Source organism: Protopterus annectens, chromosome 12.part0 (genome assembly GCF_019279795.1).
Source record: "Protopterus annectens isolate FY-2018-M chromosome 12.part0, PAN1.0, whole genome shotgun sequence".
NCBI classification, from domain to species: domain Eukaryota; kingdom Metazoa; phylum Chordata; order Ceratodontiformes; family Protopteridae; genus Protopterus; species Protopterus annectens.
The window spans coordinates 1,540,791,290-1,540,806,591 of record NC_056746.1 but is presented as its reverse complement, the minus strand read 5'-3'; the positions used below and the strand labels follow the sequence as shown (position 1 = coordinate 1,540,806,591).

The 15,302-nt window shown below is 36.3% G+C and overlaps 1 protein-coding gene across 3 annotated transcripts in view; it reads left to right on the top strand.

Moving 5' to 3' along the window:
- The window catches only part of LOC122817286 (voltage-dependent T-type calcium channel subunit alpha-1G-like), a 1,023,270-nt gene extending 1,013,502 nt beyond the window's left edge, over positions 1-9,768 (top strand). For 2 of the 3 annotated variants that reach the window (XM_044090511.1, XM_044090510.1), the window contains one exon: positions 6,266-9,768. In XM_044090511.1, coding sequence (XP_043946446.1) covers positions 6,266-7,123 — 858 coding nt within the window. In that variant the 3' untranslated portion in view covers positions 7,124-9,768. Of the gene's footprint in view, positions 1-2,143; positions 2,245-6,265 lie in introns of all 3 variants that reach the window. The other variant, XM_044090512.1, reaches the window with a different exon arrangement.
- Positions 9,769-15,302: the final 5,534 nt, after the last annotated feature.

The window sequence follows — 15,302 nt, the reverse complement described above, 5'->3', positions numbered from 1 at the left end:
TGAGAAAGTCCGACTGGATAATTTTATCCATTTTCAGCGGGTCTGTCTCAGATGGAAACAATCTTCACAACTAGCTGCAGTTGTAGGATGAACCCTGCTGTCTGTGGACTCTTTCTGAAAAAAATAATATAGCAGCTCACTCCCAGAGGTTGCTTTACTTGAAAGTTGTGGAACTCTGACCTTCACCACTGAATAAATGTATGAATCCGCTGTTCATCCATTAGTAAGTATAAAAAATTGCAAGCTCCAAAAGTTCTGTTAGCAGTTCTGAATCAGGCGTGGTCCTTGTTTTGAGGCCTACTCTCCTTGAAGTAGCAACCTCTACGAAACATTACACAGAAGCAAGGTTAGGATTCAATGAATAACATTAAGCACTACAACAAATAGCTTAGAGTACGTAAAGCATACAAAGCTGTTTCAACAGAGTTCAGGGTCATAAAAAACAACAAAATGTACTTGCATAATGGAAGACAAAATGGACAAAAGAGAGATAGGGTATGAAAGTCTAGACAATGTGCTTAATGCATACATTTATCTGCATTTTGTTTCTAAAAGATAAGACCTTGAATTATATTGCAACTTGTTCACTGCTCATGATATTCTTGGTTTTGCATAAGGAGGAGATCTGCTTTGGCTGATGGAGTGACGTTTTTCATTTGGATAGAGCTCTTTGTAGTTATTAGAAGCTTGTAACTGTAAAAATTCAGTCTGCTAACTATATCTGGTTGCAAACAGGAAGGGGAGCCTTCTTAGTCTAATGGAGTAGGGTTTTGTAGCTAAAAGGACACTTTGCATTTAGCACAAGCTTGTGACTTTATGAAAAAAAAACAACATGGGAGGTTGTTCAGTCCTTGTAGCAATTCTGAAAGAAAATGGGCCATTTTTATCTGACACAATGTGGAAACCTTGCAGTTATTGAAAGTGTATGACCACTTACAAAAATATTGATGTAGACATATGCCCACACCAAAATGTATGTATCTGAAAATGCCAAAAGAAGGACTGTTTCAGTGAATAAGTGATAATAAAGCAACAGGAATGTTTGCCTAGAAATCACATTCCACTTGCAGGGGTCTCATCTAACAGAGTAGTTTTTCAATAGCTGGAGAACTGTGTCAGTAGCTATCTAGTGCTTCAGTTTGACAACATTTACAGAAATTTACAAAAATTAGGTAAGTCACACAGGTAGCTAGTGAGAAGCAGGTGTTGTGAAGCTGATGAGGATGAAGGTAAGTAAAAGGAACAAATGCATAAGGAACTGACACTTGAGCAAGAGTTCAAACAAAGGTGTGACATAATTCCTTGAAAAGCAGAGCAAAGCCTTATAGCAGAAGTATAGCAAAATATGTCCACTGTGACTCATGTGAGTCATACACCAGCCATTAGTCTGTGGACTTACATAGCTTGCTGTTCAATTCCAGCAAAGGGCCACATTACATCGCTGTATTAACATTACACAAACAACATTACATCAAGTTATTAGCATCTATTTTAGGGATGGAGGTTGGTATAATGCTTTAAGTGTTTCCCTCACAGCCACAAGGTATAGGGTTTGATTCTTACATTTGAAAGGGAAATTAGCTAAGCTTAAAATGGCCCACAGTATTTACCTATGAACTTATGAAAACAGTGAATTAAGGGCCTATGTACTGAATCATAGAATCTTGTTCATTTATTTATTGCTCATATACTAAGTAGACTCTACAACAAAGTATCCATGTGAGCTAAGTTTGAGAAATATTCCACCACTTCCACTAGTGTTTTTATCCTTGAGTTACACAGTGCTCCAATGTTCTTAATTTAAATAGGTCTTCAAGCATGCCACTCCATGGCACCTCTAATGAGAGCTCAATAAATGGTTTATTATTTGGTTTGGTTCACCCACTTGTAGATACAGCCTGTAGAAGACAGCACAGAAATATGTTTCATCACAGGTGAGCTGTTTCCCAGACCACAGTTTAGAGCTACTGTCACACTTGTGGTAGTAAGTGACTTCAGATGTACTACATCTGCCATGGTTCTGTGTCATAAATATGTCATGGTTATGCAGCGTTTGTTTTGTGTGCAGAGAGCCTAGTATTAATGATGATTGTATAACATTATCTCTGTTTCTTTTATTCATTTCTGTCTCTGTATTGTGCAGCAAAGTCTTGTGTACTCTATGACTCCTCATTATGCTGTCCTTCGCCATCGCAACTCCTGCTCATAACCTTTGACTCATTCCATCCTGGGCATTTTTGCTGAGTAAGTCTGAAATAAGAAGCAATGTTGACTGAGTGGCCAGCACTTGCCAAGATGGAATATCTTGCAAGTCTTGTAATAGGCCTTGCTAACTTCTTACAGACTAGTGACTGTGATTTCACTCTACTTTCATTATTAACACAGCACAATGGACTGTTTAAACAGATGTCTGTCAGATGCATGTATTCATTATTTATTTTTATGATTTGCTTTGCTTCTGCTTCTTTGTTGCATGATATCAGGATTACTTTGTTTCATGTCACCCAGTCCCCATATGATCTGCATGCTAATATTCACAGCTGAACAAACACATCCCATGACCATTCCATTTATCATCATTAAAATGACATGTCAGCTCCATCTGCATAGAAAATGCACATCTATAGCTCACAACTTTAAAGAAAAAAACTTTGCAGAAACATTAACAATGTTGTTTAAATCTCAAAGATCACCATGTAACTGACCTTTAGTGATGGTCATGTCAAGAACCTGCCTGTAAAGGCATTTTTAGGAAGCAGTAAAAAATATGAATAAAGAGCTGAGCATACTATGTGACCTTTGATAAATGTATCTAGTTTGATTCTGTAAAAGCAACTTGAATATCTCAGTGAAACTATCCAGTTACCAAAATTCCAATATAGAATGTAAGAATGTCTATCATTGATTGTGCTTTAGTGTAGAACACTGACATGCAGGGTGCTAGGTAGTAAGACTCCCCCTGTTTATCCTTACCCTCGATGCAACTTTTGAATATAGCACACACGCACACACACACTCACACATGCACACACGCATACACGTGCGCGCGCACACACACACACGCATACACGTGCGTGCACACACACACACACACACACACACACACACACACACACACACACGTGGGAGGCTGGTATAATGGTTACGGTATTTACATTACAGATACAAGGGTTTGATTCATACATTGGGTAATTGGTTAGACTTAAAATGGTCCACAAGGGCAGTAAGCCTAGTACTACTCTATGAACATCCTGTAATGATAGCTATATTTAGAGAAGAACAGGAAGGTCAGTGCTGTGTTTTCCTTATTTTCCAAAACTGTCAGTGTTATCTACTACAAAAAGCAAAAAATAAGTAATAAAAAGTAATAGGGAAAGCACCAGGCACAGGATTCCCAAGCACTTCAAAAGCCACAGCAGTCCACTCAGTGTAGACTGAGTTTTATTCACATCCCAAACTCCTTATGATTTAACGCTTTCGTCTACTGCACCATAGACTTCATCACAATCAATAAAAAGACATTCACCACTGATATTTATACCATTTTCAAGCCGAGTTTATTAATTAACAGCAACTACTTCATTAGCTTAAAGTAACAGTAACAAACTGCCATGTGAGTTCCAGTTTAAATAAAAAAAAAAGGATATATAAAACACTAAAACTTATAAATAAACAATATGAATAACCATTGCTGAAAAATGTTAAAAATATTAAAAATATTAAAAACCTAATAGCAATGAACGTTTTTATGCTGTAAACTTGTGTTCTTGTAATAAATATACTATAAGATGTTCTAATGACAAGCTGAAGCTTAACCTATATACAATACATGTATAATAGTGTGGTATATTTATAACATTGATACACTCATACTTATTGTTATATCTACTATTGTCTCAATTCCAGCAACGTTGTAATAGTAATGTTATCATTAATACGGGGGGGGGGGTATAAAAGCTATTTTGAAAGAGAGAGAGGTGAGGTGGCAGTTGTTCTTAAATGCAACTTGTGCCCCTGGTTTTTAACATTTTTTATGAACAACAATGGTTATTCATACTGTTTTTTTTTTTTTTTTTTTTATTTAAACTGGAACTCACATGGCAGATTGTTACTGTTGCTTTAAGCTAATGAAGTAGTTGCTGTTAATTAATGAACTCATTGGCTTGAAAATGGTATAAATATCAGTGGTGTCTGGTTCTTTTATTTATTCTGATGAAGTTTATGGTACAATAGATGAAAGTGTTAAATCTTATGGTGTTTTGGATGTGAATAAAAGAATGTTCGTTTTTTAAATATACATTGAATGGACTGCTGTGGCTTTTGAAGTGCTTGGGAATCCTGTGCCTGGTGTTTTCCCTATTACTTTTTATTACTTATTTTTTCCTTATTTTCTCTAACTTCTCTGAGGTTTTCTAATTTCTATATACAGTTTGGATGTGTGGGAGACCTCCCCACATTAGGAGGAGTGGTCTGCAGCCATAGGAGTGTCATTGTTTTCACTCTTAGCTCCCCAATGATTTAGATGTTTTGGTGTCAAATAATGGTGACAATAAAATGAGACACAGTTATTCATAGTGAGGTGCACACACACACACACACACACACACACACACACACACACACACACACACACACACACACACACACACACACACACAAAGTTCATAGGCAATATTTAAAGTAAAGTTGGACAGAAATCTTAAAAGCTGTGATAGCAGGCTTCACCGTCTGTTATAAAGTATAATTTCAATGCTATGCTATGCTATGAATGAGACAGTAGTAAAATTAGAAGCATAAACTTACCCTTCAGAAAGACAAAAGCTGAGAGAATATGAGTCCAGATTACAGTGGGAGCCAGTTTGTGATTGTGAAGCATGTGGTCCTTCATAGTTCAGATTTGTCCCATCTTGTTATGCCTGGTCCCCTGCTTAAACATCTTGAGAGATTTTGGCATTTTAATTCCTTAGTAAGCTGAATATCACATATTCTTCTATGTTCCTTTTACTATGAGACAGAATTCAGACATGGCTATAAAAAAGGTGTAGTTAGCGTTACTAGGCAGATCTGGTAATGTTTTTACTAACAGCACAAAAAGTAGCATTGTGTTCATAGGTAATTACTAGGTATGCATCTCAAGAGACCATGTACAAATTCCAAATTGCCCCAAAGTGCTGTCTCATTAAGTTGCTTACTCAAGGTTATACAGCAGGCAAATTAAATCTGATAGAATCAAAGCCTGTACTACAAAAGCAGATTGTTAACCGCTCATACCCTTAATTCTCTGTGCTTAGTAGAACGTTACATTTTCTATACTGAATTTGAATTATTTTGTTTGAACAATAACATTAATACTATCAAAATGTGTATATATAGTTTTTGAGTGAATATAGTGTTCTCATGTGTCATAGAGAGATGAACCCTACCCCATCACCTTAACTAATATAACTTCTAGATTTCTGCCTGGCTTCTATCTTTTGTTTTGTGTTCTGTTTTTTTTTTTTTTTTAGTGATTACACTGGAAAACATGTCCATAGACCACTTTCTTTCTTTCTTCTTCTTTTTTATTTCATTCACTGGTGCTTTCTGAGATATGTGGTGCAACAGTTTTATACATTATCTCCCCTGCTGTGCCCCAAAAGAGACTGCCAAGCTTATGACAGTATTTGCATCCCAATATTCTACTGTCTCCCATGCTATTAGCATGAATGACATTAAACAGGACAGTCACCAGATTCTCAGAGCAATGTTTGACCTTAAAGTGGTATGAAGTTTAACCTAACCTTATGTCTCACATGGATGTCTACTGGTGGAGAAGACAGTTTGTTGACAGTGTAACTAAGAGACAGCATCATGCACAAATCAAATTTATAAGCAAAAGACATCATGATGTATCATAAATATTGATACAAGCATTTTATTCTTAGCCTAATGTATCTTAAAATAATGCAGTTATCTAACTAATAAAGTGAGGAAAAAGCACTGTACACGTTGACACTTGTTTTAGACTCACAAACTGCATTAAAGTCTCAGTAAATTTGATTCAAATGTTTATCTGTCTTTAAGTTGTCACATAAATAGTAACTACTAATGACATTTTGTTCTCTAAATCAAACAGCATATTTGCATACAGGCTGAGTACTTCTTTTCTTGTTCTTTGATTCTGACTCATATGAGGAACATTGCTTCATACTAATCAAAAAAGGTTATTCTAACCTTAATTTGCATGTTTATTATTCCTATTCCCCATTCCTGACCATTTTTGCAGGTGGCAATAAGGAACGACTCCTTGGATACCCTTTGTACTGAAAGCAGAGAGAGTATTCAGCTGCACGCTGCAGATGGCTCTTTCACAAACCTGCCAGAAGAATCACAACCATCTGTCAATTTACTGCCATCAACACCGAATGAGTCTCCTAAATGCAGTCGATCAAGTGTTTACACTCAAAAACATTCCCATAACCAGTACAATGTTAAAAATTATCCTCCTGCTGGAACCAGAAATCATTTCCAAGATTTATCTACAGATCCAGCAGATCAGGAAGTTTCACGGATCAACAGTTTCAAGGAGACATTCAGCTCTGGAGCATCTTCAGACTATAGTGGTTATTCATCTTTCCATTCCTCTACCCTTAGAAGACATCCAAGCAATGTGAGTCCCTTTGCCTTAAAGGACCTCAAAAAATTTTACAGTGTTGACACCCAAGGCCTTTTGGCTAAACCATCTTCATGGCTGGATGATCCTAGGAGACATTCAATAGAAATTTGTTCTTCTGTAGATAATAGCCCACAGCACCATTCAACCTCAAGTTCTTCAGGCTTCATTAGCCAAGTACTGAGTGAAATGGAAACTTTGCAGGCATCTCGACAAAAGAAGAAGATGAGCCCCCCATGTATATCCATTGACCCACCAGATGGGCAGGACTTACTGCCTATAGGACCACATGGACGTTCTTCTCCTAGTGTGGACACTTGCTTAAGGCGGCGGGCTGCATCTTGTGACTCCAAGGATTCTGCAGACCTTGGAGATACATTAGTTCCAGACACTTCTGCTTCTACAGCTCCAAAGAGGGACCTACTAACTCTTCCTAGTTTTTCCTATGAAGAGGCAGAGACGGACCAGTAAGTTAATATAATTTGGTTAGCAGAGCTGCTTCTTTCTGTATTTGTTCTTCAGAAAACAGATGGCACTGGAGACAAGTTCCAAAGAAAGACTATGATTAGACTGCTGAAACTTTTGAAAGGCGTATAACCTCACGTCTACTTACCGGAGCATCTACTGTGCTTCAGTAAGAGCAATACTTTGTTCAGAAACTACATGTATATTATATTTTATGAAAATAATCAGCTATAATTTCACAAGATGTAGTAAATTTTGTGAATAAAGACTTGATGAATTCTCTTAGTACTTCAATCCAGTCATATGATCTCAGAATGTTTCTGAGGTCAGTATGTTCCTTTGCTAGTCTCAACACCTGTATTCATTCAAACCCATTGTTTGTAAAGCACAACATGTTGCCAATAGTGCATTATATAGTAAAATGCAAGATAGGCTACCAGATTTAACAACGAGGAAGACTGAGTGACTGTGTAACTATTTTCTTTATGTTGAAATAACTCTTTACTTTTCTGTTGAAAAAAAATGGATTTCAATGTTTGACAACTGGCATTCATTTTATACTTTTGTTAAAATATTTCTAAGGGTAAAGCAACTTTTTTATTATTTAGTGCACGTGTGTTGTTGCTGGGAGGAGTTTATTTATCCGTTATTTGGGAAGGAGGTAAAGGCTACTATCAGACTTTTTGTTTGTTTTTGTTTTTAACTTTAATCTGAATCTACAACAAGTTAAAATATGTTCTTATTTTCAAGTTTGTTCTTCCCACCAGTAATTTTGTCTCTATTAGCATTTTGGAATATGCTGTTAATTATAGTTGCACCATTAAGTTACAAACCAGTCTGAAACATTGTGGTTAATGAGAGGACTCTGTGTGAAATATGACAACCAGCAAAATACTGCAGAATTGTGAAAGGTTCTAGTAAGCCATCCAAATGTCTGATGCCTATTAGTCTAATACTTTCGTCAGTGTTTTGAAGTGCAACAAAAATGTAATAACAGTCAAATCTGTTATCAAAACCATTATCCCTTTTAATTCTAATGTGTACACATCATCCATTTACTTCCTTTATACAGTGCAATATATTGCCAGGTAAACTCAAATAACTCCATAATGGCTTTGAGTTGTAGAGTTAGATCTCATTAGTATTATGACTGGTTAACTCCCTTTGTGTGTTATAACTCCGAGTAAGAGTGCTGTACAGAACTGGTACCTGGCTCACCATATCCTTATTTTCATTTCTAGAACTTTCTATTTTCATCACCAGCAGCAAACAGTGTTTCCTAGATAAAGATATGCCTGGAGCATATTGCATTTCAGAGATAAAATGTTTTAAACAAGGTCTGGGTTTAGCAAACTTATTTTACAGAAATCTACACAGCTTTCTAGGGGACTGTAAATTAATATGAACCAGTTTCAGTTTCAGCTATACTAGAAATTATTACACTGGTCTGTTCATAATGGATCTGTTGAATTAGCACAGATTGCTGAAGAAGTATGCAAGGATGCACCAATGCAACATTATTTTCCAATGTTTGCTTTTAGGCTATGTTTGACCCTCATGTTCCAAGCCAGTGTGCTGATGGGTGTCAGTTGCTTAGTATTATTAGAAGGCAGAGGCAAAACTATGGTTGTGTGAACCCAGTGCAAAGTGTTCAAATGCCAGTACTGTATTTTATGTTTGAACTGAAATGCTACAGCACTCTGTGTGTGCTGTGAACTGCAGGAATTGCTTGCTTCATTTTAAATGAGTTTTTTTTCTCCACATCTTAAAGTTAAAGGCTAGAGGGCAGAAGGGCACCAGCTCAGGTGGCAGCACTGGGTGCCAGAGCTAGCTACACCTCTGGCAAGAGGTAGAAGCTGCCCATACACCAGTAGATATTAAACACATCAATACCAGTGGGATGCTGGTATGCTTAGTAACTGGAAAGCCTCAATATTAGACTAACCTGTGTGGTTTTGGTTCATAAAGATGGCTTAAGGAGGAGTGAATAAAAGTAACAGAATTCTAAAGGAATAAGGGGGGTGGTGGTGTTCTATACTGAGATGACCTTTCTAGAAAGTATTATATAACAGTCTTTTGACTGAAGTCTGCATTTTTAGTTATTTATTGTCTTTCATTTAGGTAAATACTTTCAATGGCTGACAATGTTTACTATCTACTATCTAGGACATCTTATGAAATCCTTGATTTGAGAAGTCACTGAACTTCCAATGTACAAAAAACACCTTCACTCATCTACTTAAGTCTATGTTGGTGTTGTATGCAATTTAATATAGCAAAAGAAGTTTGAAACCTTACCTGTCAGTAAAGAGGAATTTCCAGTTATTATAACTCAGTGATCAACACTGTGGCAAATATTTAAGTTCCCAGTACCCACGAACCTACTTTGCAAAAGAAGGGAAACAACACACGTAGGGTAGGCCTAGGAATCTACTTTATTATTGTCTGCATTCACATGTTGTTTATAATAGCCATTAAGAAATATTTTAATATATTTGGAACAAACTGTTCTCCCATTTTCTGCTTATTTTAAACATATCTGATTATCATTGGCTCAGCATTATCTCAGGATTGTAAGACATAACAGTAAGTTACCATTGAAGCAGTTTTCACACATACACACACACACACACACACACACACACACACACACACACACACACACACACACATACACACACACACACACACACACACACACACACACACACACACACACACACACACACACACACACACACACACACACACACACAAATTCATAAGCAATCTTTGTTGTAAAGTTGGACAGAAATCTTAAAAGTTGTGATTGCAGGCTTCACTGTCCATTATAAAATATAATTTCAAAGAATTAGAAGCATAAACTAACCCTTCAGAAAGACAAAACCTGAGCCAGAGAATGTGAGTCCAGATTACAGTGAGAACCAGTTTGTGATTCTAAAGCATGTGGTTCATTATAGTCCAGATTTGTTCCATCGTGAGTCCTGAATCGTAAAAAATAAGTGATTTCCCCTCTTACAAGTTGCATCAGTCTTAGATGTACTATATTCAAAAGCTCAGGATGTAAGACAGTATAGGAGAGCATTTCATCCTGTAAAACTACATTTCTAAAGTGTTCCTTTTTCACAATTTAAATTTTTGCAGGTTTGGCCTCTGTAATTGAGATAGTGAGCCACAGAAAATTGATGAAACAGCCAGCCTATTGCAACAGGAAATTAATAAATTAGTGGAAAATTATTGGGAAACAGTGCACAGGTGAAAGGGAGTTCTAGCAGAAAACATTAAGGCAGCAAGCTGTGGGGGAACTTATTTGGTGGGCAAAGTGGACCTTATCTGCTCCTTCAATCTATTTTTTGGCATTATATAGAAAATTAGAATGACTATGTTATGGCACCACTGGCATTTTAACAGTTTTGCCTTTAATATTCATTGCTGTTACTACATACAGCTCTCAAGGTAAAGACACTCACCCCCTCTCCAAAAAGGGCACTGTAATGTAATATGCTTACCTGTCTGTAAGTCTCTGTGCCACTGTGGCACTGTAATTCATAAATCTGATAAAAGGTTAATCCAGTGTGGCTGAAGGAAACTCTAAACTCTAGTCTGTCATTTACATGGCAAGTGAGCTTTGTGTATCCCACTTTGTAATGAAACATACCTTTATATTGCAAGCCACCTTGCCCTTAAGTCTTCCTTGCAAGGAACCATTGCTCCTTTGGTTGCATTCAAAGGACCTCCACAGGTAACACAATATCTGTTCTTTGCTAGTCCATATGTCCACATTCTCAAAGTCAGAAGATATCAGCAGAGCTGAAACAGTTGCATGCTTTCAAACTCCAGAGCAGTAGACAAATACATTGAACAGGAGTAAATTTAACACTAAAATCTAAAAAAAAAATGTTGATCAGTTACAATCCATGCAGCCTAGTGTGTAGCAAGGTTATTTGTTTTCTGTTGTCCTAAAATGTTTAAGCAATAACGCACTCCAGGGGTATGTTACTCTGCAATGACATCACATTTTGAATCTCAAAAGTAGAAGAAATGCAACATTTTAGGGATCCCAAGAAAATTTAGTTGTATTCTATCTTAGCTCATTTCCAAAAGTTATAAGGATTTTTCAGCTTCAAAGTAAGAGAATCCATAAGGCTAATGCAGCCATTCACGTCTTGAATCTGCAATTGCAGACTTGTAATCTCATTTGCTAGCACTTATCGCTCATGACAAAGTATTTCAGTGTGTAACTATTAACATGTCATATGGTTAAACCACTTAGCTATGTCTCATAATAATATCACAGGATTCATGCATAATAATATCACAGGACGCATGCGTAAAATATCCAATAGCTAACATGCTCTCAAAATATTATTTACCAAACCTAATGCAATAAACCCTAACCAGGTATCATGCTAGAGGTAACTGTGAGGTTCAAGGAGATTAACTAATCCCTGCTTTGTTTTCCATAAACATTTTCTCTAGGTCAGAGCACATGTTAAGAATCTCTTAACTAAGTAACAGCTGTTCACCTGAAGATGTACTGTCACAAGTATAATGCCCCAGCATTTATTATTCACTAAAATAATATTTGTTTTTGCAGGATTTGTTGTAGACTGAGGTAGATCATCTAAAAGAACCATAGGGAACAACCTTGCATTTGGTTAGCAGGGGATTGTCAGCTATATTTGAAATCTGTTAAAATTTCTTCTGTAGGGCAGTATTTATTACACCAGCATTAGCATAACAGAATAAATGAAAAATTAAATAAACACAGAAGCTGTAAATCTAGTGTTCTGTTATGTTAGAGGGTTGCTCAAAATTCTGCATATTTAAAAAAATATGAAACGTAACAATTTTTTTACCAGTTTACAATTCTTCATTAAGGAAGCCAGAAGACAGTGCAATTATGTTTGTTCCTAAGGATAGTGAGCTGTCAGCTTAAGGAAAGAAAGTCAAGGCAATCTCTGAATTCTGGTTTACAGACTAAAGTCATCCCTGGGCCTTTCCTTTTTCATGTAGCATGGTAAATACTTTGTAATATAGAGAGAAAGGGATGTACTAGGCATGCATGTGAGGAACAAAACCCTTTTGGGGCATATCTATACATTCGTGTTGTGCTTTTCGAAAGCCATTCTAAGTCCTTAGCAGTGAGTAAGTATTATATTTTATTTAGTGTCTAATACTTTTAGAGCCAATAAATGCTAATAAATATTTGCTTCTACTGAAACCAAAATATACAGTGTGCATTTTTGCAATATATAGCAAAATGCTGTTTTGTGCACTTGTTACAGAAGGAATACAGTTCAAACACTGTATAATCCATTCCACCGGATAGATAACCTATACATAAATGAACAGGTACCAGTAAAGTAAGCCATTCATTCAAGCCAGTTAGCAAAACTTTTATCATATTTTTAACACCTTAATATGCAAAGAATAGTTCAGGCAGTAGAGGGACAGTTTTATTGAACACAGTTCGTAGTTCATGTTTGTGCATACGGCATCAGGGATAAATGTTTCTGAACACTGGGTGATAATTAAAGAGGCACTGCTCTTCTTCATATATATATATATATATATATATATATATATATATATATATATATAATCATTTTTATTTTATTTGTTAACCAGCTAAGTCCATTAGACACATATGCCCTTTTCAGTGATGACCCAGAGTACTTTCTGGTTAAGTGACATGCGTAGATTCACACCAACAGACAAATGAAGGTAAAAGGAAACAATCCCTGTACTCCTGACTACAGAAATCAGCTTATCAATAGCTCAGGGCCTTATATCTCTGTGTTAGCTGACAGACTGTGCTATGGGTGGATACTAATTATGCACACCAATTGTTATTATCCAGCATGAAACTGCTGTGTAACTGCAGTGCTCCAGTTTTGTAAGGAGGAATACTGTTGTGGAACATGGTTTACAAAGTCATGTATATCAAAGTCGGCATTCATTCAGAAATCTTCAACTACACCAGAAAGCGAGATGAAATAGTAAGATGCAGTTCTTAACTGTATTCTAAGTTGTTTATCCATCCATCCTCAACCCCTTTTCTCATTTTGCACATGGGGTCAGGGTGTCACTTCAGCAGTGGCAATCATCTTGAGCCAAGGTTTACACCACCAGGTGGCTAGCCCTACAGTGGTAGTTCATTCGTACCACTCACTCACACACACACTCTCACCTATGGTCAATTTAGAGTGTCCATTCACCCCCTCTGGTATAACTAGCTATGGCAGTCCATTAAGGTAAGAGAAAGGTAGAACCATATATAGTCCTAAATCATAAGAGATAAAAAAATACATCTTCTAAGAAGTATTCACTTTTAAGTAGGGGTGGAGAACCTAGGCACCTCTTGCTGTTAAGATACTTTATGAATCTAAATGTAGCATTCAAGAAAATTCTGTAGTGCAGATTCAAGTTTCAGAAAATTGCAAGGGAGTTTGGGTACCATCGGCATTGCTTAGTACACTGCTGATGGTAAACGTGGCATTTTGTCAGCTCACACATACCATATAAAGCCACGTATGTAAGCAAAAACAATAAAACAGTCATAAAATGTACAGCTGTAAGAACATAAAATGTATTGATCAAAACAAGGTAAACACTTTAACCACCATCCCAGTGGCTTCATCAGACTATATAAATCACATCAAATCAATACACTTAATATACTCACAGTTACCACTTCCCAATCATGTTAATTAATTCCACCTTTCATTATTACATTTCAAATCTTTGTCCCTTAATACAATGCGCATGTCTCATTCATCGTATCTAAACTACTAAAACGAACTTAAAGGAATATTGCATTAAAACCTCACAATATTAAATCATCCTCATTAATACACTATTTATCAACATCCTAATTACATCAATCTTCCACAAACTGTTTAATAAATCATTTCCCCGTTCAGTTATCAAAGTAGATAATCTACTTTGTATTGCACATACTTATCCCACTTCATTTGTGCACATATTTAAATATTTCCATTGGGCATATAAACTGGTGAAATCATCATAACAGTGACATAAAAAGCATCTATTTCACATAGAATCTTCCTTCACTACATACAGATATGTGTATATATCCACTTACTGCTGCTATTTTAAAATGTAAAAACACATTACTGGCACAAAAATAAAAATAAATCAAATCTCATATGGACTAACTTAAGAATAAATTTTATTAAATTTTATAAAGTGATAGGGACAGGTTTAAGCACAGACTGAGATGTTTTATTTGCTACTTGTGTTAGGTTTTAATGAGTGTGTTTAATAAAGTAACATAATTATTTATTAGGTCATAGATAGGTAGATAGTTGGTCATAATATGGAATACTATGCTATGAAGGAATGAATTGAGTATTATGTTTGTTTAATAGACGTTAATCCAGTGTAATATGTTTTATATTATTTTATTCCACCTCACTCTTGGAAATTATTAGTATGAAGTTTTGTCCTATATTAATGTTTTATTAGGATGTCCCTTTAAGTTAGGCCATATGGCAATTGTGTTTTACTATTGGGAATTATTGGTATGAAGAGATGTCCCATACTAATACCAAGATTTCCAGTAGAGAGTTTTTCTCAGCCAGTCCGTATGGTATTTGTACGGTGTTTTATATGCGTATAACGTTATCATGCAAATGAGGATGTGAAATATCAAACATATGGATTAGATTCAATGAAAATGTTTTGAATGTCTCTCGGCAAATAGTATGGTCGGTGAATGTTTAGTTAGTGGTGAAGAGAGGGACTCAAGACATTTGTTTTACTTTTATTTTTGTGCCAGTAATGCATTTTTATGTTTTAAAATGTTCTTGACAGAGTTGCCATTTAAGTTAACCTTTATGCATGACTTTTGAGCATGCATACAAGTTAACATGAAACGAGGATCTGTAATATGGAATAACACTGCTTTTAAAAGCTGAGTGAGGGAAATAGCAGCAGTAAGTGAATATATACACGTATTGGTATGTATTGAAGGAAGATTCTAGAAGCCACGGTGGTACAGCAGTAGCGTTGTTGCCTCACAGCAAAAGGTTCTCCTGTTCGATTCATGGCTGGAGTGCCTTCTGTGTGGAGTCTTCATGTCCTCCTCGCGGTCGAGTGGCCTCCGAAAGACATGCGTGAATGGGCGTGCCTACGCTGAAGGCTGGGCATTGGGCTGGCA